This window comes from Hippopotamus amphibius, chromosome 15 (genome assembly GCF_030028045.1).
Source record: "Hippopotamus amphibius kiboko isolate mHipAmp2 chromosome 15, mHipAmp2.hap2, whole genome shotgun sequence".
In the NCBI taxonomy this organism is placed as follows: Eukaryota; Metazoa; Chordata; class Mammalia; order Artiodactyla; family Hippopotamidae; genus Hippopotamus; species Hippopotamus amphibius.
Window position 1 is genome coordinate 6,832,458 of NC_080200.1, and position 26,595 is coordinate 6,859,052.

Consider the following 26,595-nt stretch of genomic DNA (forward strand, 5'->3'; position numbering starts at 1 on the left):
GCTCGTTGGTCACGTTTCTGTGGCCTCAAAGTGAGGGCCCTGGGACCGAGGGGAGTCGGGGACCACACAGAGGTAACAGCAGCAACAAATGCTCCCGGCTGGTTTGAAGGATCTGTTGTGAAACACAGGACTAGAAGCAAAGTCTGAGTTTTCAAGTGAAGAGCAGGTAGCAGGGCTATGTGTTAAATGATTTAAAATAAATACACATAAGAAGAGTAGTTTCCACTTCCTGTGCATCTCCCGTGGGTCAGATACCACGCCGGGCCCTTTACACTCACTAATAAGTAATGTCCATACTGACTGAGGGTCACCCTGAAAGGGACCCAGTTCTTTTTTGGCCACACTGCGTGGCATGTGGGATCTTAATTGAACCCTCGCCGCCTGCATTGGAAATACAGAGTCTTAACCTCTGGACTGCCAGGGGAAGTCCTGGGGCCCAGTTTTGAACCTCAACAGGCATCTTCCCTCCAACTCTCCCTACCATCCTCAGCGGGAGGAATGGCTATTACCTCCCTTTTACAGATGAAAAGACTGAGGCCTAGAGCAGGGAAGCCTTTGTCTAAGGACCCACAACTCCAGGAAGTAGAGTCAGAGTTGATCTCGGGTCTGCATGGGCCCCAGTGCTGAGCTTTGTGCCTCCCCTTCAGGAGGACTCAGGAAAAGAAGCAGAATGTTGTCCTGATATTAAGCACCTACTTCCTGAGCTTTTTACACTTAAGGGTTCTTTGCTTTGGGCCACATTTAATACTCAGAGCAGCCCTGAAAGGTGGGTTCTGGGGTTCCCTTATGAATCCCATTCACAGATGGGCAAACTGAAGCTCAGAGCCATGGTGTCCCTTACCCAAGGTTACATATTCTTTTTTTGTTTGTTTTTTTAAACCTACCTATATTTGAGCCAATCTTCTTCCAGTTGCCTTAGGAGTGGCTGGTGTCTCTCATATCCAAACCAATCCTTATCTCCTCCTCTCATTCATATAAACCTCATACTTTCAATGATTCATTTTCTATTCTGGATATCTAAGCATTAGCTCTCAACTAGAGCCTTCCAATCCTTCTTTAAGCATTCTCAAGTCTTTTTATTTATTTTTTAATTAAATTTTTGGCTGCGTTGGGTCTTCGTTGCTGTGCACAGGCTTTCTCTAGTTGTGGAGAGCAGGGGCTACTCTTCATTGTGGTGTACAGGCTTCTCATTGTGGTGGCTTCTCTTCTGGAGCACGGGCTCTAGGCGTGCAGGCTTCAGTAGTTGCAGCACACGGGCTCAGTAGTTGTGATGCACAGGCTTAGTTGCTCCGCGGCATGTGGGATCTTCCCGGACCAGGGCTCGATCCTGTGTCCCCCTGCATTGGCAGGCGGGTTCTTAACCACTGCGCCAGTAGGGAAGACTATTTATTTATTTATTGTGGTTGGGCGGCATGCAGGATCTTAGTTCCCCCGACCTGGGATGGAACCCAACCCCCCTGCAGTGGAAACTCGGAGTCCTAACCACTGGACCATCAGGGAATTCCTGAGGTTACACATCCCTGGGCCTAGCACAGTGTCTGGCTGTTCTCTTGTTTTGTGCATGAATCCCTGTCTGGTATGTGGGTCACCCATACAAGGAAAGCCCTCTCTGTCCCACACTGGAAGAGCCAGGGGAGGCCAGCCGGGGCTTGAGGTGGAGGCTGGGAGGCTGGAATCTGCACAACTTATAGGAGGAGCAGCATGGCAGACGGGTCATGCTTGGAGGCATGTGATGTGATTGAGGGGCAGAGGGGTAGGAGAGAGGCAGTTAGAAAGATGAGCAGTGCTTGTAGGCACCTACCTGGTGGTCTGCAGAAACACAGGGTCACACCTAAGTGTGTTAACTGTTGGCACTCGGGGCCCCTTCTTGCCTCTGTAGCTTCTCACTGAACACACGCCTGGCACCCACCTCTCTCAGGCCAACTTTGCAGTGTGATGCATGTAAAGAGGCCCCAGGATATGCCACGTGAAAAGAGAAAGCTGTTTCCCTTGCAAATCTCTTCTAATACTTTCCATTACATCGAGGAGAAAGTTGTAGTTTGGTGCTAGGCTGTCTTTTGTGACCCTTAACCCTAGCAAGGAGAGAGCAAGTCTTAGGGCCTATGGCAGAGTGCATGAGTGAATTTACACTTTAATAGCACCATTCTCTTGTTTATTTTTTACAATAAGCTGTTTATAGGAAGGTTTCAATGTGGTCTGAGAGGTAAAGCAATATTTTAAAACATCCTTTTTTTTTTTTTTGGCTATGATAAAATGCTTGCAGGATATTAGTTCCCTGACCAGGGATTGAACCTGGGCCCTGGCAGTGAAAGTGCTGAGTTCTAACCACTAGACCACCAGGAAGTTCCTAAAACATCCTTCCTTTAAAGAAAATAGTGTCAGTTACAGGAAAGAGTGAAGGCATGAGCAGTTCAGGTGATGGTAAAACCCAGGAATCTGGGCAGTGGGTTAAATCAACCAGCCTGTAGGAGCACAGCCTTGTAGTTTGTCTTCTCAGCCAGGGCCTGGCTTTCAGCAGATCTCCAGTCACACTGCCTGAGTAGTGATCAGAGAAGAGGTGGCGTCTTGCTCCGCTGCTTTGCATTCAGACATCTCTCTGGGATTCTGACAATCTGCTGTAGCCTCTTCTGCCATTCCTGAGCCCTGTTGGACAAGGAAATTCAGAGATTTGTGAGGTTTCTTCTGGTCCAGGGGCCCCTCTGGTCTAGAGAGATCTAAGTGGGGGGACTTCCCTGGTGGTCCAGGGGTTACGATTCTGAGCTTCCACTGAGCGGGGCCAGGATTCGATCCCTGGTTGGGGAACAAAAGTCCCACATGCCACGGGCCAAAAAAAAAAAAAAAAAAAAAAAAAAGAGAGAGGTCTAAGGCGGAGGAAGGTGAACTGAGATAGATTCCAGTGGGGCCATGGGATGAGGGTTGGTGTGCACAGGGGATTTTAGTAGATCAGAGATTTCTGGGGTCCAGGGGCTGGGTGTGGGGCAGGGGAGATGAGAGGAGGAAGGACTTGCAGATGGGCAATAGAAAGGAGTTCTGAGACAGGCGAGCTTGGGAAGTATTATACTTGGGAATGGGAGCTGGAAAGAGAGGGTGGGGCCTAGCCTCAGCCTGGCCTATTGGATATATTCTCTGGGCCTGGAGTTCTCAACCTGAGTCAGAATCATCAGGCCGGATTAAATATTTAACTTGGAGGAAGGTGTGTGGCAGGTGAGACAGTTCCCCACAGCCTGATGAAATGTAGTCATTCTGTGAAGGAGGGGGCAAAAAACAAAACCCCTTTCCCTTTGGTGGTTAGATGGGAACTTCTGCAAGATCCAGTGAAGCATTTCAAAGTTCAGAGACACCAGAGAGAGGGGTGGCTGCTGGGGAAGGGAGCCTGCGGCCTCTGAATGTTGGGGGCTCTGGCCTTTTCCCAGGTCACTTGGCTGCCCCAGGACAAAGTCCTGTAACAGTCCTGAAACCCCATTTGGGGACAGGGCCAAGCCCTCAGGGCAGAGGGACCCAGGGTCAGGCAGGAAGGAGCCTCATAATTTCTTCCATCATGTGATTTCTATCACCACGATTGGCTTCTTGCTTGTTCATTCACTCAAGAAACATTCATAAGCACATACAACGTCTCCAGCTGGGTGTCTGGCTGTTAGCTGATGGCTGTTAGTGAGAGAGGCTTAGGCCACGGGCTCTCGGGACATCTCAGCGTGGTGGGGAAACAGTTCGGATAGAGCCCAGATATTCTTGGCGCAGAATGATACTTGCTTAGAGAGATAGCATTCTGCACATGTATCCTACTGCCTGGCCCTTCGGTGTCCTACCCTTGCCTGGCTAACTCTTTACAGCCCAGTAAACAGAACTTTCGCTGTCCTTCTGCCCTAGCTCTGATTACAGAAAGCTGGGAGTGACGAGATCCCGGTGTGGCGGATGGAGAGATATCTCCCGTACCAGACCTGGAGAGCTGATGGAGCACCCATTAGGAGCCAAACGCAAGTTTGTTGCGAGAATGAATTAATAACAGCTGACGCTGAGCGCCTGCGCGCGGCGGGGGCGTGGCCCGGGGCAGGGGCGTGGCCCGGGGCGGGAGGGAAGGAGGCGGGAGGCCGCCGCGGCGCGCGCAGGCGTTACTGGTCGCGCCGGGTCACGTGAGCACGCAGGCGCAGCGCCGCGCAGCCCGCTCGCTCACACAAAGCCCAGACGCGGAGAAAATGGCGGCAGGGGTCGAAGCAGCGGCTGAGGTGGCGGCGACGGAGCCCAAAATGGAGGAGGAGAGCGGCGCGCCCGGCGTGCCGAGTGGCAACGGAGCTCCGGGCCCGAAGGGGTGAGTATTCCGCGGCTCCTTGTCCCAGGCCGGGCACTTTCGCGGCGGCCGGCGGCAGCTCCGTCAGATCCGTTGGCGGCCTCCCACCGGCTCGGCCTCGGCCGGGCTTTCCCCCGAAGGGTCTCCAGAGGGTGGGGGCGGCCCAGGCCCTGAGGGTGAAGCCGGGCGGCTCCGGGAGCGCTTGTGGGACCGCTTCCTCCTCCCAGGCCTCGGGCCTCAACTCCCCCGGTCCTTCCAGGCCGAGTCCGACCCCGATGCCGAGGCCTGAGGCCGGGCCTTTGCGCGCGGTGATAATGGCGCGCGGGCCCCGGAGCCGAAGAGCCCCGGAATCCGCGACCCGCTCGCCTGCCGGGTGACCTTGGTTGGGCGCGTGGTTTCACGTCTCTGGGCCATCGCCGGGGGCCTCAGTTTCCCGATCCGTAAAGTGGGGGGAGGGGAGGGAGTGCGCACGCAGGACCTCGCGCGCAGGCGGTCCTGGTAAACGGTAGCGGAGGCGGGTAGGTATCGGGAAGGACCGCGAGGCCGGCTCCGGGCGCCTCTCCCCCCTCCCCCGCCCTCCCCGCCGGGTGCGCGCCGTCTCCCCCCCCCCCCCCCCCAGCCCCGGCCCCGCGGGAAGTGCCTCGGTCGGAACCGCCCCTCGCCCCACGCTCCGGTCACAGCTCAAGTCCCTCACCTCCTCCCCAGGTGCGCAGTACGTATTTGTGGAGAGATCGGACCTGCTGCTCAGTGTTCAGCCGCAGAAAGTGGAGGGGAGGGAGTAAAAAAAAAAAAAAGGAAACGTTCTCTTCCGTGTTCCAGGGGAAGAGTTTCCATCATTAGGCGGGTTCCCCTGTTTCTGAAGTCCGTCACTGTTTCGAGTCCTGTTTGGAATTCTGTCTCGGGTCTTAGGTTTTCAAAGTTTACTTAAAAGCTTTAAAGTATCATCTTGTGTCCACGTGAACCCCACTCATTCTGATTACAGCCGTCCGGCAGCTGTCGGGGAAGGAGAGGGGAAGGCTGGGCACACGCACATTTGATTGCCTAGCCACGTATTTTAAAAATTGTGGTAACATACGTAAGGTGAAATTTACAGTTTTAGCCGTTTTTAAGTATGCGATTCAGTAGCATCAAGTGCTTTCGCGGTGTTGTGCAGCCATCACCACTATCCACGTCCAGAACTTTTTCATCATCCTAAACAGAAACTGTAGCCATTAAACGATAACTTGCCATTCTCCGCCTCTCCTTGGTTACCTGTGTCATACGTTCTGCCTCCTGTGAATTTGCCTTCCCACAAATTCTTAACGCGCATAGAGTTCGTGGGGATTAAAAGTGAATGTAGTTAAAGCGCTTTTATTAGTGAAGTCACTAAACAATAGCTATATTGTTAAACTTTTTCTCTTAGGTGGGAAGGAACAAAATACTGTGGTTACTGGTCCTTGGAAATCAAGAGAAAGGCGTCTTAGAAGTATTCCCAACCCTTTATTATTAAAAACTCTGGAAAGAGACGTGTTCATTTAGACTTTTTTTCATTACCTGTGTGAGGGAGCCTGGTAGGATTTTTGAGGGCCATATTTGGAGGTCTTTAAGATACATTTGTTTGCTTTATTTCTTTTTTCTTTCAAAGCAGTTATCACAGGATGGAGTGCTGCTAGAATCGTGCTAGGTGAGAATTTGTGAGTTATAGATTATAGCATCTGGGGTACATTTTTGAAATTTCCCATTTTCCACTGTCCATTTCCCAGTGATCTTTGTGACTGATTCATTTGACAAACATAATACACGGACTATTAGAATCTGAAGGTTTTAGAGCTAAAAGAGCCCTTGTTGGAAAGAACCTCACTCTAGGATTGCTTAATAGAGAATATTTTAGGAAGTTAGGAACACTTAGATATGTTTCCTAGGGCCATTGGAAAAGTTTGTGTTGGGTTTTTTTTTTTGTTTTTTTCTTAATCACCAAACTTTTAAAGCAGAGTTCTTTAGAAAATGAAGTTGACCCCCCCCCCGGGGGGGGGCCTGCACGCTCACGGGGGGAGGCCAACGAATATTTTTGTAGTAAAATAATTGTGCTGTGGTGGAACTGAAAGGAATTATTAGGCAGGGTGCATGGAGGGGCTCCGGTCCCCCCAACCTAACCTGCTGTGGGTGGCCGGGAGGTGTTCCCCCAGGAGGAGGATGAATGATGATTGGAGAGAGGCAGAGAGGAGTATCCGAAGTCTAGGGATTTTGATGTATCTGATATAAGTTTATAAAGAACTGAAACTGCTGGAGCGCTGGGGGCCAGCTGGTGGGCAATGAATTCCAGACTAAGGAATTTAGATTTTTATCTTGAAAGCCTTTGAGGGATGGGAAATGAGGCTGGATTCTTCTTAGCTTTGTCTCCACCAGTAGTGGAGTGTGCTGTAAACCAAAAAGGCATTCAGACAGCAACTTTGATGAGGACCCCAGATAGGATAGCTTGTTTTGCAGTTCCTTTTCTGCTGGGTGTAAGAGAAGGATTAGTTTTATTTTGATGAGAAATCTATTCCATCTAAAGACAGTCAAGATTCAGTGAGTATATTAGTCGGGGGTAAAAAAGTTCATTTTATATGACTATGTAGGCTTAGGTTTGATTTTTTTTTTTTTTTTAAACTTTAAACTTTATTTTTTTTAAAATGAAGGTTGCACTGTACGTTTAAAGTCAGTGACTTTTAACCTACTCCACTTTCAGGTTAACCTGTGGCTGAATCAGAAAATTGAGAGATTGGCTGTTTTAAAAATAAAAATTCGTATTTAGTATAAATTCCTGGGGATGTAACGTTAGTGTTAACACTGTTTTACAGTCAAGAAAAACTTCTTGTTTTTTTTTTTTTTTTAATTGAGAAAACTCACCTTAAGGAAATTGACCCAAAGAATCTGGGGGAGGCCATCTTGACTCCAAGGCCTTTGCTGCTTCCATAAACACCACCCTAGTAACCTCTCACTAAACACAGTTATTTGAAGCGGGTTTTGTTTTGTTTTAAAAAAACAGATTCTCTGTGTTTTGCAATGGTTGGAGCGTTTGCTGTATTTTAAGAACTGATTGTATACTTGATAATAATTTTGAGGCACATTGGATTGTGAGCTCAGGATTAGAATAGGGGCTCTTCGATTGTTTGAATGCATGCTGCCAGCTCTTTGCTTTCACTTCGTTCTTTGATTTTATTGAAGGCTAGGCAGGGAGATACTAGTCTGCAAAGATCAGGTTGCTTGTTTCACTTAGGAGTTCTCAGATGGGCTCTCCCATTACCATGTTTTACAGTCATAGAGGTGAATGCCGAATTGCTCGTTTGGTAGTCTGTAATGAACACAGTGCCTAGGTTTCCTCAGCCACCGCCCGAGTGGGCTTATTTTAAAGCCTGATCAGTATGTATGGTGGTGGAAGACAAGGAGTGACTCATTCTCCAGAAAATTTTTGGTTCAAAAATATATCGTTGTCACAGTTACTGTGCCAAGTCTCTCCTTTAAACTTGTGAGTGTGGATAGTAACCTCCTTTCACAGATGAAGGAACTGGGGCCTGGCAAAGAGCTGGTGACATTGGGTTTCAGACCTAGATAACTCTACCTCCTAGTCACCTGTAGCACCGCTTCCCTAGATAACTGCAGTTAACATTTACCAAGCTGCTTTTTGTTAGGCAGATTGTTGATTCTCACAACATTCCTTTGAGCTATATGGATACAGGTTATGCTGGTTTTGCTGATAAAGAATGAGAGGTAAAGAGCTTGAGTCACGTGGGTAGTTAAGTGGTGGACCTGGAGCTAGAATAGTGCTATGAATAGTGCTCTCCACTTCTTAAATGCATTAGGGGAAGCTCAGGATTGAAAGGATTTCTGTGAAGAATCATTTTACATAAGGGATGGTTCTCAAGGGAATATGGGAGTGGGGGAGTCTTTTCCCTCAGGAGATGTGGTCAGAATTTCAAAGTACTGGGGTTGCCATTTCAAACTACGCTTGATTGAAAAACTCAGAGTAATGAGAGTATTATACATGGGAATGCCGTGAAGGCGTAAGAGAGAGGTAGGGGTTCACTGTTTTACATAGTTTCAGCCTTTTGTAGAATAGGCACTCAATCCTTTTTTTTTTAGTTGTGATCTTTATGTACAGTATAATTCTAGTATGGTGGAGCAGTGGCATGGTAAATTGTCAGTTTTCAAAGAATTCAGTCAGTGAAACAATTCTAATGCCATATTAAATGTAATTAATCTTATTTTAATGACTTGCAAGGTTCTTTCAGATATTCTGGGCTTATCTTTATCGATGTGTTATGAATTAGGTTGATAGAATGTCAGGAAAAGTTTTTAACCGTACTGGGTCTATTTAGAACTTCAGGTGGGTGATGGGGTGCCAGAATCAGATGGGGTGTTCATTGGGAATGGGAGCCAGTTAGCAAGGCATTTAGTCGGGCTCAGGTAGCTTCAGTTTCTTTGCAAGATTACAGATTTCTTACTTTATATAGGAGTTAGAAGTCAGGTTATATTGGGGTTAGGTTTGAATTTTAAGATAGGAGTGGAAACTTTAGAAATGTGTTATTGGGAAACTTTAAAAATGTGTAATTGGCACAGTAAACTGCACAAGTAGAAGTGTACAATTTGATACCCTCACTGAATCAAGATAATGTAATCATGACCCCCGTAAATTTTTGCTGCCCCTTTGTAATCCTCTGAGTCCGCCTTTTCCCCCACGCCCTGGCAACCGTCGGTTTGTTTTCTGGCAGTATGCATCAGTGGTTCTCAGTGGGGTGATTTGTTCTTTCACTTCAGGGATATTTGGAAATGTCTTGGAGATATGTTTGATCTTCAAGTCTGAGGAATGGGGCTGCTACGGGCCTCTCTTGGGTAGAGGTCAGGGATGCTGCTGAACATCCTGCAGTGCACAGGGCAGCCTCCCACAACAAAAGCATTATCTGGCCCCAAATGTGAATAGTGTTGAGATTGAGAAAACCTGCCATAGGTTAGTTTGTCAGATTAGATTTTCTCAAATATAGTTTTATATGATGAAATCATACCATATGCACTCCTTTTTAATCTGGTTTCTTTGAGTCTAATTATTTTGAGGTTCATCCATGTTATGTGTAGTTCATTACTTTCTGTTGAGTAGTATTTCAGTGAATGGATATACTACAGTTTGTTCATTTACCTGTTAGTAGACATTTAGATTTCCAATTTTGAGATATTACAAATAATGTTGCTGTGAACATTCATGTATAAGTTTTTGTATGGGTATATTTATTTTCTTCTGGATAACTATCTAGTTGTGGATAATGTAGGTGTGTTTTAACATTTTAAGTTCTATAATCTAAATTGGGTATTTAGGATAAAGTAGTTTATTTCATCAATGTAGCTAAATTATAATCTACCTGTAAAAAGGTGCTTATAAAAGGTTTTCACGGGGCTTCCTAGGTGGCGCAGTGGTTAAGAATCTGCCTGCCAATGCAGAGGTCACGGGTTCGATCCCAGCTCCAGGAAGATCCCACGTGCCGCGGAGCAACTAAGCCCGTGTGCCTAAAAAAAAAGGTTTTCACTTAACTGTACATATATTTTAGGGCTACAAGGATATTCCCCTAATTTTATCCAGAAGATAAGTGAGAAAATTGAATTGAACATTTTAAAAAATGGGCTTTTTTTTTTTTAAAGGCTGCATTGGGACTTTGTTCCTGCCCGAGGGCTTTCTCTAGATGTGGCAAGTGGGGGGGGGGGGCTACACTTCGTTGTGGTGCAGGCTTCTCATTGCAGTGGCTTCAGTACTTGCAGCACATGGGCTCAGTAGTTGTGGCACATGGGCTCTAGGGTGCACCGGCTTAGTTGCTCCATTGCATGTGGAATCTTCCCAGCCCAGGGATCGAACCCATGTCCCCTGCATTGGCAGGCAGATTCTTAACCACTGCACCACCAGGGAAGTCCCCCCAAATGGGCTTTTCTTAAACTGTGACATCATTTATACTTGGATATGTGTCATGTGAGGTTTCTTTGAGGGTGGTTCTCTACAGTTCTGTCAAGAATAGAGTTGATGGTGATTATTAGATTTATGAAAAGTTCAGTTTTTTAAGAAACTGAAAGTGACCCCTTTCAGGGATAGTTCTTACCCCCTTTTACTTGGGAGGAAACTTCTCAGAGAGAGGAAATGATTAACCAGAGAAGGATTTGGGTACAGTAGTGCAGTGCTCACACCTTGAGCATAACCCATATGAGCCATGTGATGTGGATTAACCCCAAACCAAATCCCCAGCTTCTGTGGTTAGATTGGGTACTTTATTCTTAGCAGTAATAATGCAGGGCAGAATATGCCGTAGACACTTTGTTACCTGCTTTGTCTTGTGATTAGTTATTTATACATTTGTAACTAATAAGGTGAACTGAGCAGTGTGTGAAAACACAGGCTGGAACCATTACTGTGTCATGGACCCTGTGTCAATGTTTTTTTTCTCTCTCTTTTTTTTTATCTCTTTATTGGAATATAATTGCTTTACACTCTTGTACCAGTTTTTGAGGTGAATCAGCTGTATTTATACATATATCCCCATATCCCCTCCCTCCCGTGACTGCCTCCCACCCTCCCTGTCCTGGCCCTCTAAGGCATCACCCATCATTGAGTTGATCTCCTTTGGTTATACAGCAACTTCCCACTAGCCATCTTACAGTTGGTAGTGTATATATGTCTGTGCTACTCTCTCACTTCGTCCCAGCTTCCCCTTCGCGCACCCCCCCCCCAACCCTGTGTCCTCCAGTCCATTCTCTGCATCCTTATTCTTTCCCTGTCACTGGGTTCGTCAGTACCATTTTTTTAGAATCCGTATATATGAGTTAGCATACGATGTTTGTTTTTCTCTTTCTGGCTTACATCGCTCTGTATGACAGTTTTTAGGTCTATCCACCTCATTACATATAGCTCAATTTCATTCCTTTTTATGGCTGAGTAATAGAATGTTTTTCAGTGTAGATTGTAGACTATTTGGGTTTCAAGAGAAACCAGTTCTAAAATGTATTCCTACCCACAGACCCTCTGTAGGCTAATGAAATGTAGATTGATTTACGTTTTATGAATTGTTGTAACACTTCCTCCTCATCTGCCGAGGGTAAGATGCATGCTCTGTTTGGTGGACTGGTGCAGGGCTTTCACATGGCGTAGACGGGTGGACTGTGCTTGTGGTGTGCAGTCAGTCTGAGGAGGGTGTGTTGGGAGCCTGGGTAGACAGAGTAAAGAGTTTTAGGAATCTGGGGATCGATGTGGCCCTATTCCCCCTCCCCTGTCGGCCAGCCTGTTTATTGCATGTTGGCATAGTTCAGCTCATGCTTTGCCTAGGGTGATAACTTCACTGGGTTACCACTTGGCGCACTTGTGTTTGGATATGAGGGGCCAGTAAAAAAAAAATACTTTGGAGACTACCAAAAGTTGCTAACTTTAATTTTCCAAGTGCACTGGAAGTCCTTCAGCTGCCATTGATATTTGAACACCCCAACACAGGGAAGACTTATCCTAGAATAAAGATCAACGCTTTACTTTAAAAAAGGTGGTCTTATAAATCAGTATTGTAATGTTGACTTTTTGTTTTCTTTCCGTTTTTTGTCGTGAATCACAAAGTCTCAGCTAGAATCTTTAGTTTGGTTGTCCCTGGATTCTCACTGGTGGAAAGCATAGGTCTTGGGAATCAGAAAGTGCTGGACTTAGTGCCCTGAGAGGACTTCCTGTGGCTCCTGGCTCCCCAGTTGTTCCTGGTCAGGTCTCACAGGTCTGTGGTCAGAGGGGGCTCAGTGTACAGCCTCACTCAGCCAGTGCAGGAACTTGCCCTGCTGTGCACACGCTGGCTGGTTCCTGGGCTGTGTGGCCTGGGCTGTCAGCCTGTCTGTTTCTGTGCTTTGGAAGCCTGCATTTCTTGTGAAACTTTTTTCATGCCCAAGCTAAACCAGATTTGTTACTTAGAAATGTTACTCCATGGAGGAACCTAACACACAAAGGTAAATAAAAGAGTGTTACAGGAAAGGCCATGCCAAAAAAAACCCACCCTTCTTTGCCAAAGGTGGAATTGTTTGCATGCTGTCTTTTACCTACCAGGGTTGCTCAGACTTCCTTTCCCTAGCCTCAGAGTAATAGGGTTGAGTAGTAGAAAAATGGTTTCTTTCCCTTAAATTTTTAAAAAATTTGTGGTAAAATATATGTAAATTTTGTCATCTTAAAATGATTACGTGTACAGTTTAGTGGCATTAGGTACAGTGTTGTACACTATGGCAGTAGCCACTTGCCATTTCCAGAACTTTTTTTTTTATCATCTGAAACAGAAACTCTGTAGCCGTTAAACAGTAACTCCCCTGTTCCCACCTCCCCCCAGTCCCCCGTAACCTCTATTCTTTTTTTCTCTATGTATGGCTTATTTCATTTAGCATAATGTTTTCAAAGTTCATCTGTGCTGCAGCATGCGTCAGCCCTTCATTCCTTTTTTTATGGCTGAATAAATAGTATTCCATTGTATGGATCTACCACATTTTATTTCATTCATCTGTTGGTGAACACTAGGGTTGTTTTCACCTTGAGTAATGCTGCTAATGGTGTACAAGTACCTGAGTCCTTGCTTTCAGTTCTTCATACCGTAGGAGTGGAATTGCTAGGTCCTATGGTAATTATATGTTCTAACTTTAAAAAAAAAATTTTATTTATTTATTTATTTATTTGGCTGCGTTACGTCTTTGTTGCTGCACACGGGCTTTCTCTAGTTACAGTGAGCGGGGGCTACTCTTCATTGTGGTGTGCGGGCTTCTCATTGTGGTGGCCTCTCTTGTTGCAGAGCACGGACTCTAGACGTGTGGGCTTCAGTAGTTGCAGCACATGGGCTCAATAGTTGTGGCTCATGGGCTCTAGAGCACAGGCTCAATAGTTGTGGCACACGGGCTTAGTTGTTCCGCGGCATGTGGTATCTTCCTGGGGCAGGGATTGAACCTGTGTTCCCTGCATTGGCAGGTGGATTCTTAACCACTGTGCCACCTAGGAAGTTCTGTTTTAACTTTTTGAGTAATTGCCAAACTTTTTTTTGTAGCAACTGCAGCATGTTAAACATTACCACTTAAAAAAATTTTTTTTCCACCCACAGCGAAAGACACTTTTATTTGTAAAGCTAAAATTGGTTTGGCCTATGTGTACCACCTCATTTCTGTTTCATGAAATCTTATAAATCTCCCTTCTCTTTTCCTGTCTTGGAATAAAAGCACCTCGTCAGGGAGTTGGCCCCTCTCCCCCACCTCTGTTAGAGCTCCACAGGAGTGTGCGAAGGCCTAGGAAAGCACACTTGTCTTGGGAATGATTTTTTGATAGGTGGATTTTAAGGAGTGTACTACTGCAATTTTCTGTTCTATGGACCACTTTAGTTTCTCTGTCTCAAATCAGAATCAATATGTCTTATGCTATATGTAACTTTGTGTGATGCTATATGTAACTTTGTGTGGGATTGTAGACTTGGAAAATCAAATATTGTCTTTCATATTGTGCTAACATACGGACCTTTTCTCCCCCTCTGTTTTGAATTCAGTGAAGGAGAACGACCTGCTCAGAATGAGAAGAGGAAGGAGAAAAACATAAAAAGAGGAGGCAATCGCTTTGAGCCATATGCCAACCCAACTAAAAGATACAGAGCCTTCATTACAAACATACCTTTTGATGTGAAATGGCAGTCACTTAAAGACCTGGTTAAAGAAAAAGGTAATGGTACTGGTGTTGAGTAGGGTCAGAAGGTTGGTGTGTCATCTTCTCTGTGGCTAATTCCTTGGTTATTTTTTGTCAGTGGAAGCTGTTCTGAGTAGAGCATGTGTTCTCTCCAGGCTTGAGAGTTAAGCTCCCCCCATCCACCCTACTTATTTATTTATTTATGTATTTTTTTGTGGTCATGCACTTGTGTGTCAAATAGGGTTGTTTGTTGGGCTATGAATGATTTTACTGGCTTAATATGGTTAATAGGGCTTCAAATAAGCTTGAGGGGAGCCTCTTTGTGTTAAGGAAATTTTTTGAGTTCCTCATATTCGGTGGGAGAAATTTTTTTCTTTTCCATTTTTGTTTTAAAATTCTGGTGGGAAGGTAGTTTGTTTAAATTCTGTGGATGTCTTCCTGGGATCAAAATTTGGTAGCTGGAACTTGTGCTGCTCAGATTCTAAATTATAAAACCATAGCTTGTATTTAAACTGTTAGGTTTCCCCACCCTGGGGAGGCAAACAGAGCAGATTGGCAATTGGATAGCTCAAAATAAAGCATCTGCTGTGTAATTTGGTGCCTTTAGGCACACATCAGTCACAGCCCTGGTGTCCAAAGTCTGGCCTAGGGCTGAGGAAGCAACTGAAGGAAGCTCTGCTGCCACCAGGAGGTCCTAGGAGGTTGGTTGCCCCCATGGTCCTCTGCTTCACCCCCCCTCCCCCCAATCCCCCATCCCGTGCACACCACATGTGTCCTCTTTCTTTTCATACTTGTTCTTCTTTTATCGTCTTTTCCTGATTCTGGGTCCTGCTGGTGGCACACAGGGCTAAAGAGATTGCTCAGCCCTGGTTTAAACAAAATTATTGGTAGAGAACCATTTGTCTGATGCCTTGAGGTCTCCCCTCACCCCTACCCCCAAGGGAAACCTAGATTCAAATTATTCTTAAATGGAGTCTTTTTGAAGGACTGAAAGGTACTGGTTTTTCTGGAGCATTCATAATGAAAAGAGATTTGAGCTTGATTTGTCAAATGATTAACATTTCAGTGACAGATGCCACTTGGATAGGCCATTTTGATATGTGTACTGGTGCTCCCAGCATTGGGTTTTGAAATTATGAATGGCCCACTGCCATATTGTCCCATCACTTAATTCACCCATGACATGCCAGAAGCAGTAGGCACCGTGACTTCTCTGTACAGTCATGTAGGCTGCTCCCATGTAGTATTTCTCCAGGTAACATGGATGGAAAAACGTTTTGGTGTGAGATTTGTTTTCCTGCCTTGATCAGCCAAATCATTCCTGCCAATGCTCCTAGGGCAAGAGTGAAGTTTCTTCTTTTTGTCTGAAGGGCGTGTCATGTGGCATCCCAGATACAGTGTTCTTGGTTTTTGGGACTGCTGCTTCAATAAAGCTTAGAATTTCTGTACAGTACAGTTGGGTCTCATTCGAATTAGTTTTTGGAATAACCCCCAAATTTGTGTTCTCGTGATTTGGTTGAACCGCTGAATTGATCCTTCCATTGATAATAAGGTATAGTAGTTCCAAGAACCAGGAATGTGGCTTTGAAAACGCAATTGTTAGAATTTTGTAAGAGATTGCAGGCCAAATTATTTTTCCATTTTTAGGAGTGTGTGAACCAGTTTTGGGACATGATGGATAAAGTAGGTGACATTTTTACTGCTTTACCATTCAGTAATTCAGTTTTGGAAGCCTTAAAGCTGGTAGCAGCAGCAGCCATGACGTTTCTGGATGTAGAAGCAGTTCACCTCAATTCCCTATTTTGCACTGTATTAAGTGTGGAGCCAGCCCGGTGGTTATTCGGATACTTCCAAACTGGTTCTCATATTCCCCTGGCATACTGCTACGAATGCCCTGGCTCAGCCCTTTCAGTGTATTTTTGTTGGTGTAATTTAGAATTACAGGTGTGCAGTAAATCAGTTGTTTTTAACAAATCTCAACATGTTCTTGTTTAGAGCTCCCCTGTACAGGTTATGTTAATTACTCTTCTGTTAAATTATGAGTATTGGATTGTGGATAAAGGGATTCATAAGAGAAAGGTAATTTTTATGGTAAATGTTATATTCAGTATGTGAAGTCTAAAGAAATACTGTTTACATACATATGGTTTCTTAAAAATGTCCTTATTTTCATTTTTTTTTTTTAATATTTTAATTCATGTCTCGGTGCACCAAAAATATGTTTCAATGATCATTTGAAATCTGAAACATTTACTTGAAATGTGTTGCAAATGTTTTAAGGTTTTTGAAGACTTGTTATTGCACAGGAAAAAAAAGTTGTGGATTGAGGCACTTACACTCTAAAAGTATTAGTCTCAAGATAGTCTCTAAAGTGGGCAAACCACAGAGATTTGGGCTGTTATAATCCAACCACTCTTTATCAGTCTGTATTTTCAGACTCTATTCCTGATGAAATCATAGTCCTGTTGTTCCAGGAAACTAGTGGAATAGCTAGAATTAGTTGTGCTCGGCTTGAAGATTTGAAAAATGCTCCATCATTGCAGCACTGCCTGTAATTGCTGCCTCTCAGGACTCAAGTAGTAGCTTTGAAACAATGGCAAGACAGGAGCTTTTTTTCTAGGAAGAACCATGCCTGAGAGTGCCTCCTGCATCCCTTCCTAGTTCCCAATCTATTCTCCCTCCTTGGATGCCAAGTGCGTATTCTCCATGTGTGTTACATTCAACAGCATTCTAGGGGATCCTGTCAATATTGCATGTATTATGTGAACACTTATGCCACTTATGCTTTTTCCCCTGAATGGGATCACAAAGCTTGTTTGGTGGCACTCGCATGAAATCAGCATTGCTGACTTTAAAGAGAAAAGGTATCGAGAGCTTTGTTTTGTTCTGTGCCAGTCTGCTTCCCCGGCCCCTTCTCTAAGTTATCTTTCAGGGACATTAAACAGCTCACAGAATTGAACTCGATCTTTCCCTGAGCTTTCTCGTTCTTGCTCTGAGTGTCCTGATGGAGCAAAGGAAAGGTTTCTATTGTCTGTCCTGTTGATCATGCTTATTTTTAGTGGAGATATTACATGGAACAGATGACTGCTGTGAACACTGAAGAGTGGATTGAAACAAAAGTTGAGAGCCACTGTAATAGGCAATTTGAATTGGAGATTGCCAAACCAGGTGTGAAAGTGACTTAACACAGTCTAACAGCTACCTAATTTTCATCACTTGACAGATACTGGGATACACATCTCAGAGTGTTTAACCATAAGGTCTGGGTGAAAAATTAAGACTTCTGTGATCAAAAGGTGATTGATCTTGGGAATTCTAAACTTAAATAGTGTTGTGCTACGTTATGGAGAAGTCCTGTGTGGATGAAGAAAGCTTGTCATTGGGCTGTTGTTCTCCTGGCCTCACCAGGGAGCCAGCAGCATCAAAGTGGGACAGCTGCAGCCAAGGCAGGACTGAGCTGCATGAGCAGTGAGTAAACATGGAGCGCAGTTTGAGGAAGAAGGAAAAGAAGGTCAGTGATATAGCTCAATCAGTCTCAAGTTTAGCAGCAGTCAGTTTAACTTGTGTAAGTAAAGATTTCTTAAGCACTTAATCCTTCAGTTTTTATTGAATGCATCACTCTTAAGTCTATTTCAAATTCCAGCTGACAGAAAACTGAAGCCCAGAGGGCAACTATAGTCCAGTAGTAAGTCTCCGTTGGCTCTCAAGGTAATCCACATTGTGGGTCTATGGAGCAGAACTTTATTTTCAGTAAAAGTCCCTACCCAATCTGCGTGGCTCCTTCATATTTTCTTTTGTTGGAAATTCAGCCTGCATTTTGGAAAGGCCTGTTGATGCTAAAGCATTCATATCTGTGGGTACTTGGGTTGAACCTTAATGTGCAGCCTGCGTGGTTTATTTGTTTGTTTTTGGTCGAGTTAGAGAGGCAGTGGTTTGCTGTGGCCCATGGAATTAGGAGCAAGAAGGTGCTTAATCATTTTCTAACTTGTCCATAAATTGAGTAATCATTGTATAGAATAATTATTTTGCCATGTTTCAAGTTGTCTGTATATTAAAGAAACAAGCTTTCCAAGTTAAAATTTGCGTTTATTCCACGGACCTCTCCATTAGAGTGGTTACCTGAGAGTCCACTGAGTGAAAATAACATGCCCTGCTTTTAATACCATCCCCCCCCCCCCCCCCCGTCTTTTCAATATGAATTCTCTTCAGTGAAGCTTTAGCCCCTGTACTGTGTGTGTGTGTTCATTTCAGACTTGAGCAGTAAGTGAAGTGAGAATACAGAAACAAATACTCGATATAAGTATGTGCAAGAGTGTTAACTCAGAGTAGCTCCAAGGGACTACCTGAATTCTTTTGAAGTAGCTCATTTTCTTATTCTCATGATGTGTTTTATTCTTGAGGTGATATTTTTAATAATTCACCTAAATGTTGGTTGTTAATGAGTTCTTGGAGCATTTGAAAATAAAGGTAGGTGATAACATTTGGCATTCGATTTTTCAGTCTTCGTTTTTTCATTTAGATATTTTGGTGTTTAAAGCTGCAGTAGAATTTGTCTTAGCAGCCTACTCTTGGGATTCCATGGATTCCATCCATGTTCAGGAATGAGTGGAGCAGCAATATTTTTCATTCATACCTGCAAATTCTATGTCTGTGAGACTTGCTGCTGCCAATTAAACTCTTCCTCTCAGTCCTAACTGATTGGCTCTGGTTGATTTGCTCATTTAAACTTCATTTCATTGAATGTGACCAGACTATGAATAGTTGGTAAATTTTGCCTTCAAAGTTTTGTTGGTAGTTGCACTGACTATACTAAACAGGTCTTTAATAATGTAGAGCTAAAGGAAAGGTAGTTGTTTAAAGGTTTTATTATCATCTTCCTGTAAGGAAGTATGAATTGGTAATTGTTGCAGATCGTGTAACAGTGATTTGCTTACATCTCTGAATTGTGGTCTTTCAGGGTAGAGATAAGAAAATTATGAATTTTATGAGGAGCATGGTTATTATTGATGCTACTCGGGAACAGCACTCCCTACTCACGGTAGAGCTGCAAGGCTCACCTAACCTGTGGCTAACCTGATAGGGTGGAGGTTTTTTTAAATGTAATTTTTTGTTTTTAATAAATAACTATGCCGTTTGGGGAAGAAGAGGGGACATTTTAAGCAGGGTATTGGTGCAGAGGATTGAAGTTGGATTTGTGCTCTCTCTAGAATGTTAAGTAGAAAAAGTTCTAATTTCTAAACCTGGCTTTTTGTTAAAATGGTTATGGCCATGGAAAAAAGTTTGCTTTGGACATGCTTGGTTTCTGGGTTGCAGTGACTTTTGATAAACACTTTTTGATAAATCAGTGTCTTAATGGGCCCGAACTAGAAACTTTAAAGATGCAACAGTTTGAATTCTGACAACATAGTTACAGCTGTCAGAATTAGATACTGTGATTCTTTTAGTTATTTTTATGGTTATTAGGCGGTAGTCACAGTTCTAGGAAGTAAACTTGGGGTGGGGTCTCTTCTATGTCTTGACACTACTCGGCATTTTCATCAGCGTGGAGAATAAGGGCTGTTGGTCCTCAAATGGCTGCTGCTGTTGAAACATGGCTTTTAACATGGCCTCAGAAATGACCACAGCAGTTTTGGAATTGCTTTACTTTTGTGTAAGGGTAATAGAAAGCCAATTTGTATGACTGTCCCTTGGCTGTGATTATTTTTCAGTTGTACATACTCCAAAAGTTAAACTATACCAATCCCTCCTAGTTCGTTTCTTCATTTCTTTGCACTGATTCTCCTTCCTGTTTTGTGCACAGTGCTGGTTTGGTCTGTAATATTTCAGGAAAGGACAAGGGAGGTGAGGTTATAGATTTAAACTTTGAACACTTGGCCTTCTTGCTGTCAACTGCAGTGCAAGTATACTGCCAATAAATATGCCCTTCAAATTTTTAAAAATTTATCTTATTTTACATTTCAGTCTTTCCTTGGCATATTAATTTTAAAATTCTCACAATAATTTTAATATCCTTTGAATAAAGGAATTAGACTGAGAAGGACTTGGGGCCAGTAAGAGGGTTATTTTTACCCTTGTACTGCTAAACCAAATTGAAAACTGAATGAGAAAAGGCTTTACCATCATAAAAATAATCCTTAAAGAGAAAAAGATATTTCTTAGAACAGAAGAACTTTCTTGACTTTGGGGAGCCTGCTTAGGTATTGTTTCCTCCAAGTTAACACTTAAATTTCTGAGTTCTTTTTGGTGTGTGTGTGTGTGTGCCATCTTGAAGTTCAGCAGCCATTTTGGTGATTGTCTTGGTGGGGTCTAACATCTGGTTGTGGTGGTCATGAATTGGCAATCCAAACCTTGAGGAAAATCTGCGGAATGCTTTGTTTCCCCCCCTTTGTGTAGACTAGCATCCTGAGTGAGTCTATGTCGCTGTTTAGATGCAAACTGAGCTCTAAGTTTGCATTTATCTGTGTCCTTTAATGGGAAGGTTGAGAGAGCAGCCTGACCCGATTCACTGAAGAGAGTCCAGATGCTGCTCTGGTTTTGTGACAGGATATTTACACATCCTATTTGTGATAGTTGTGGAGGCTAGTGCTGTGTGCAGGACCAGCCACAGAATTTCTGGGGCCTAGTGCAAAATGAAAACCCAGGGCCTCTTATTTAAAAATTACTGAGACTTTCAAGATAGCAACATAGCGTTAAACCAAGTACATGGCCCTCAGTGCAGAGCCCCATGTGGTTGGGCAGGTTGCACACCCATGTAGCCGGCCACGCTGTGTGTGCGCCTTTGAGCATGTATATATTATACGTATACAGATCTTTGTAGTTAGCATTTGAGCTCAGTTCAGTGGCATTGCAATTTGTGTGCTGTTTACCTGCTTTCAGTAGTAAGAGTGTATTTGTAAAACTGTTTTCCTCCCTTCCCCAAAAAAGTGAATCATGCAGACTTCTTTCCTGTAGGTTTGGATTGTCTCTAGTCATGAGTATTTCAGACAGGGAAATTGATATGGAAATCTGTGGAAATAGCTTGTTTGAAGTGGGAGGAAAATCAAGGACATATTGTTAACAAGTTTCACCTACTTTACTGCACACCTGTAATGCCTAGTGTGGTGGTTTAGAGAATATGGAGTGTTTCTGGGCTTTCTTATAAGGCAGAGGCTCCATACAAGGTTGCTGATGATTGTTCTAAATTCCCATTGTTTTCTTGGCTTTTCTCCCTTGGTTTATGTGTCGTCTGGAAACTGATTTGTAGTTGGTGAGGTAACATACGTGGAGCTCTTAATGGACGCTGAAGGAAAGTCAAGGGTAAGTGTCTGAGAGAATTTCTTCTGTGGATTTACTACATGAAAAATGTAACTGTATGGTGGCGTGGAATCGAATGAAATCAGGAAGGCAGTGAGTGCTCATGTTACAGTAGCTATGTTTGATTTTGCCAAACATTCGAGTGGGGTGGGAGGGGATTTGCAAACGGGAGTCCCGCTTTTCCAAATGGCTGGCCAAAGAGCTTTTTGGTATTCTGTTTGGATGCCCAATTTGGATAACTGGGGACCAATTGCAGCATTGTCTCTTTGTTAACAGAGGAATTGGCTGTGTGTGAATTATGCATGGAATTTTAGCGGTGGTATATTAATGTAAAACGTGTGTTCTTGTCTAGAAAATGTTACTTTTGGTTGTTTGCTGAATTTGCAAGTTGTGTGAACCAAAGATTCTGAAAAGTTGCCTTTGTGCCAGTAAATTGTAAAACAAATACTAAAACTTGAACGTTTAAAATTGGCCTAGTTTAAAGAGAAAATTAACTATTTTCTGTCGTGCAATAGAATGGCTTAGAATAATCCAAAGGATGAGCTTACTTTATGGAAGGGATGGATTTAGGAGGAGTACGATAAGGAATTGACGGAGTACAGAAGGAAGCAGATCTAAAGTTTGTGTGATTTCTTGGAGAACCTGAATTTAGGTCTGCTCATTATAACTTCAGCAGCTATAGTGCAATGCTGGTAATGTGAAGGAAGAGGAGATTCTAAGGAGCTGAGCTCTTATTAAGGAATGCCAGGCAAGACACTTCTGTCAGCTTCCCCTTAGGAGGGTTAATTTGAAAACTGTTAACAGAAATCATATTTTTAATTTATAACTGTCATTGAAAGTTACTATTTTTTTTTCTTTTCTTTTTTTCCCCTTGCTCTTCTGACTGGTCTGTGGCTTCTTCCAAAGGGATGTGCGTAAGTATTGTCTACTTACTTATTGGCAATTGTGCCTTCTAAGTTATAGGACTGGTTTCACTCATTTCCTTTTGACTCTTCGTAGCGTTGTTGAATTCAAGATGGAAGAGAGCATGAAAAAAGCTGCTGAAGTTCTAAACAAGCATAGTCTGAGTGGACGACCACTGAAAGTCAAAGAAGTAAGCCCATGAAACACTGTGGATACCATTTGTAGTTGTCCAGCTGTCCCTTTTTGGAGTTAGGAAAAGACAGAAATAAGAAATAGTCCTTGATGACATGTTACAGAGCAGAATAGCCTGTTGTCGCTAACGAGGAGGGTCAGTCACAGGCTTCAGCAGTCATTCTTGTAAGAACTTTGGGATAGTGGCTGAGCACATCTTGAGCCACTGCTGATTGCCTTCCTGACATCTCTGATTGTCTTAGGCCAGCCTGCCTTGGTTTTCTCAGGGGCACTCAAAAGGAGCCCATGGTTTTTTTTTTTTTTTACTCTGTGTGTGTGTGTGTGTGTGTGTTTTAAGTTATTCTACATCTACAGTTTTACTCAGTCTGAACCCTATTCTTGGCCCATCTTTTTTTTAAAAAATGAGTGTAAATCCTTTTTCATAGCTAATCCAAATCAGGTATCTTCTCTCTCTGGAGGGAGTTGGGAGGTTTTTTGTTAATTCAGTCCTTCCTTGACTTACTTTTACCTCTTATTCTTGGAGGAAGGCCAGTATATGCAGAAGTCAGAGAGGGGAGCATGGTAGGGCTTGAGTGAAGGTGGTACACAAAAGGGCAAAAGAGTTCAAGAGTAGTGTCAACACCAGAGATTCATAAACCTTTCCAGACTTTACATGTGAGTCAAATGCCTGAATACTTGAAGGATGGAGCACCTTGGTGGTCTAGAGCTGTGTTTTCAAACTTTTGGGAAAAATCATGAGTTGGGGTTGCAGAAATTATAAAACCCCATTGAATTAGTGAGATTCAACTATACCAAGCCCTTGAAGATCTTATTTCAACCTGGAAGTTCTAACTAATCATGTCATCTGTTCCCCTGTCCCTTTTTCTGTCTTTTACTTAGTTCAATTGAGAGCTAAATTTTATACCCTTCCTTTCTTACTTATTCTTTTGGCTGGAATTGTTCCTGGCCTGGTGGTTTAGTTTTACTTCATTTGAATTTCTTGTTACAGATTTTGAGAAATGGTTTCCAAATAACCTCTCAATGTCTGAAGTCTTGGGGCTGTCACTTACTGTGGGAGCATGGCTGTAATTGTCACTGGGTGGGTTAAATGTAACCCTTTTGTGCTTGTTTTAGGATCCTGATGGTGAACATGCCAGGAGAGCAATGCAAAAGGTGATGGCTACGACTGGTGGGATGGGTATGGGACCAGGTGGCCCAGGAATGATTAATATCCCACCCAGTATCCTAAATAATCCTAACATCCCAAATGAGATTATCCATGCATTACAGGCTGGAAGACTTGGAAGCACAGTATTTGTAGCAAATGTAAGTACACGGAAACATTGTTTCATAAAGTTTGATTTTCTGCTTTAGACAAACCTTGTCAGTGTGTTATAAAATTACTTCTGACATGTGAGAAGAAAAACTTAGAAGAGGGTTATGTTATCTTGATTTATTTAAAAAATCAGCCTTGGGGTGGGCTTTGTCCCCTAATGACCACTGCAGTCATAAGTCACACAGGCTTGACCATGGTCCTGTTGGGGCCATGTTTATGGAGTTTTGCTGGTGTTTATAAAAGTAGATGCAGGGTAAGGTGTATAAGCAGAGATTGTATATTGGCATTTCCCTCTTGTTATGTCTGGGTGAATGGTAATACTTTGTCATTTGCAAAGGGAAATATTTTTAAAAGAAAGTGGATTGGGGTGGATGATGGTAAACCTTAGCTGGGGAGCAAAATTTATTAGTATTCACAAAATAAGCATTAATTTGAGAGGTATGAGGTGACTTAATTCTCATTTCAGAGAAAAGACAGTAAATAGTGGTCAGTGCAGACCTTCATAATCCTGTTTGAAAAATTATACTGTCATTATTTTCGTGACATTTTCTAATGCTTATTTTCCAACCAAAGCATATTGCATTCATGTAGTAGAAATTTTTACAATGAGATTTTCCTCCCCTTTCTCTTGACCAGCTGGATTATAAAGTTGGCTGGAAGAAACTGAAGGAAGTTTTTAGTATGGCTGGTGTGGTGGTCCGAGCAGACATTCTTGAGGATAAAGATGGGAAAAGCCGTGGAATAGGCACTGTTACTTTCGAACAGTCCATTGAAGCCGTGCAAGCTATATGTATCCTTTTATCGGAATTCAACTCTTGGTGAATTTAGTTTGGGCTAAATGTTGTATTAATAGTAGGGGTTTGTGTGGGGAAGTGATAGTTTTGTGTATTAGTATTTGCTGTGTGACGAGAGAGACTACATTACTGTGGATAATACTAAGGGAGTACGATACTACGTAGGTAGAAGAGTTGGTTAGGAAATAGGCACGTGTCCATTAGTGGTCTTTTCCAGTGTTTTTTGGGGAGTTTGGTTTGAAGGGAAGATTCCAAAGAAAGTGCCGCTGGAGAGAAATTCAGTGTTTCAGATGTAAGTGCTTATAGGGCCCTATCTCTCCAGTGGATTGACATTCTGGAAGAAGCATTCTCTCTGACCCTAGGTTGCTCACCCTGGAGTGACAGCTTTGTAGTGGCAAGGCGAATACCACACGTGAACACTGTCACTAGACTCAGGCAAAATTGTCACCGAGTATATTACCCAGAAAACATGGTACTTCAAAAATGGTAGAACACCTGGCTTATTGGACACATACAGAAAACTGATGTAGGTGCTTTTAAGAGGAGGATGGTTTGGTGAGAAGTGTAAGGTTTTATGAATGAAGCTCCACACCTTAGAGGTAAACTGAGGTTTCCTTTTTTTTTTAACCTTGGGTGTTGTTTTTTGTTCTTTTATGCTTACTGTAGGAACAAATACTTGCAAGTATAAACAAAAATCAAAATTGCTTGTAAATTCACCACTTAGAGGGACTGGTAGCAGCAGTTGGAGTATTTTTCTCTCAGGTATTTCTTTCTTGCTGTGCCTGTTTTTAGAATTGCAAGAAATAGCCTTAATTGTAATATCAGCTATGTTTAATGGCCAGCTGCTATTTGACAGACCAATGCACGTGAAAATGGTAAGTTAATAGGATCTTTTTCTCTTTAATATACTCAAATAAGTTTAGCAAAAATGTGGGTTTATTAAAAATGTACATACCCATAGCCACTGTACTGTATTTGTGGATCAGTCCAGGTTAAAGGGTGCAGTACATTGAGCAGATTTATGACAGAAATCACTTTTTGCTCATGCAGCTCTTCAGATATTTTTTCCTTTGCACAGTTACTGGCATGGTCAGGAGGTCACTTGTGTATCTGCTTGAGCAGGTGATCAGTTTCAGAGAATGGTTGTATACACAGATTTCCGATTTTAAAGTTCTGTTGAAGCATTTCAGTATAAACATTAGCCCAGCTGTGGCTGTGCCAAAGATGCCAACGATAATAGTATTAATTATTAATACAAGCATGACTGAAACGTGCTGAGGGCAGTCTAGTTAGGACTCAAAATCAGGAATAAAATAAAAGGAACTATAAAGGAATTTTTTAGTTTCTTTAAATATTCAGTTTAGTTTTTCGAATAGATAATTGTTTCACATGATTCAGAAGTCAAAAAGCGTGAAAAATTTAGTGTAAGAGTCTTGCTCTTACTCTCTGCCCAGGTCTATCCCCCACAGTGGTATGGATGTGTATTTCTGTCTTTCCCCCTTTACACAAAGGGCAGCAGCTCTCCCATATTCCTTTTATACTTGCGTACTGTTCTGTAGCATGGGTGTATCATAACGTATCTCACCAGTCTTCTGCTGTGAGGAATGATTTCCATCTTTTGCTGTTGCTAACAGTGCTGCAGGGAGTACTGAGATTTATTCACCTTCCCTTTCAGGATGAGAGGGCCTTACCAAAGGGAGATTTTTTCCCTCCTGAGCGTCCACAGCAACTTCCCCGTAAGTGTCTCAATTATTATGGCTAAGATTTTGAACTTGATTTATTCTAATCAGAAAACTACAGTTACCTTTAAACTTGTGCCATTTCATCTGCAGTTATCTTGACCATTCTTGAGTAAAATATTTAAGAAGGTTTTTGTTTTCTGTATAGATTTTTCTGGGTGAAAAACGAGCAGAGAGATTCACAACTTAGGAAGGATTGTTAGGTTTACAGTGTGGTGAGGCAGGCTGCCCAGGTTGGAGAGGCTGTAGTTGGGAAGAAACAAACTGCAAAGGGAATTAAAGCCAGGTTGTGCTCGGGTTCAAAGAGATTGGTACTACCATGTGGCCCAGCAATCCCGCTGCTAGGTATACTGTGAGAGAGCTCAAAACTTACATCCACACAGAAACTTGTACACCGATGTTCACAGCAG

General features: G+C 43.1%; 1 protein-coding gene across 6 annotated transcripts in view; it reads left to right on the forward strand.

The window, feature by feature from the left end:
* The first annotated feature begins 4,139 nt into the window (after window positions 1-4,139).
* The window catches only part of HNRNPM (heterogeneous nuclear ribonucleoprotein M), a 38,560-nt gene continuing 16,104 nt past the window's right edge, over window positions 4,140-26,595 (forward strand). For 3 of the 6 annotated variants that reach the window (XM_057708089.1, XM_057708088.1, XM_057708090.1), the window contains exons 1-5: window positions 22,200-22,335; window positions 23,451-23,642; window positions 24,289-24,442; window positions 25,272-25,321; window positions 26,122-26,182. In XM_057708089.1, the coding sequence (XP_057564072.1) occupies window positions 22,258-22,335; window positions 23,451-23,642; window positions 24,289-24,442; window positions 25,272-25,321; window positions 26,122-26,182 (535 nt within the window). In that variant the 5' untranslated portion in view covers window positions 22,200-22,257. Of the gene's footprint in view, window positions 4,307-13,815; window positions 13,986-21,192; window positions 21,246-22,148; window positions 22,157-22,199; window positions 22,336-23,450; window positions 23,643-24,288; window positions 24,443-25,271; window positions 25,322-26,121; window positions 26,183-26,595 lie in introns of those variants that run through there. The other 3 variants (XM_057708093.1, XM_057708092.1, XM_057708091.1) reach the window with 3 other exon arrangements.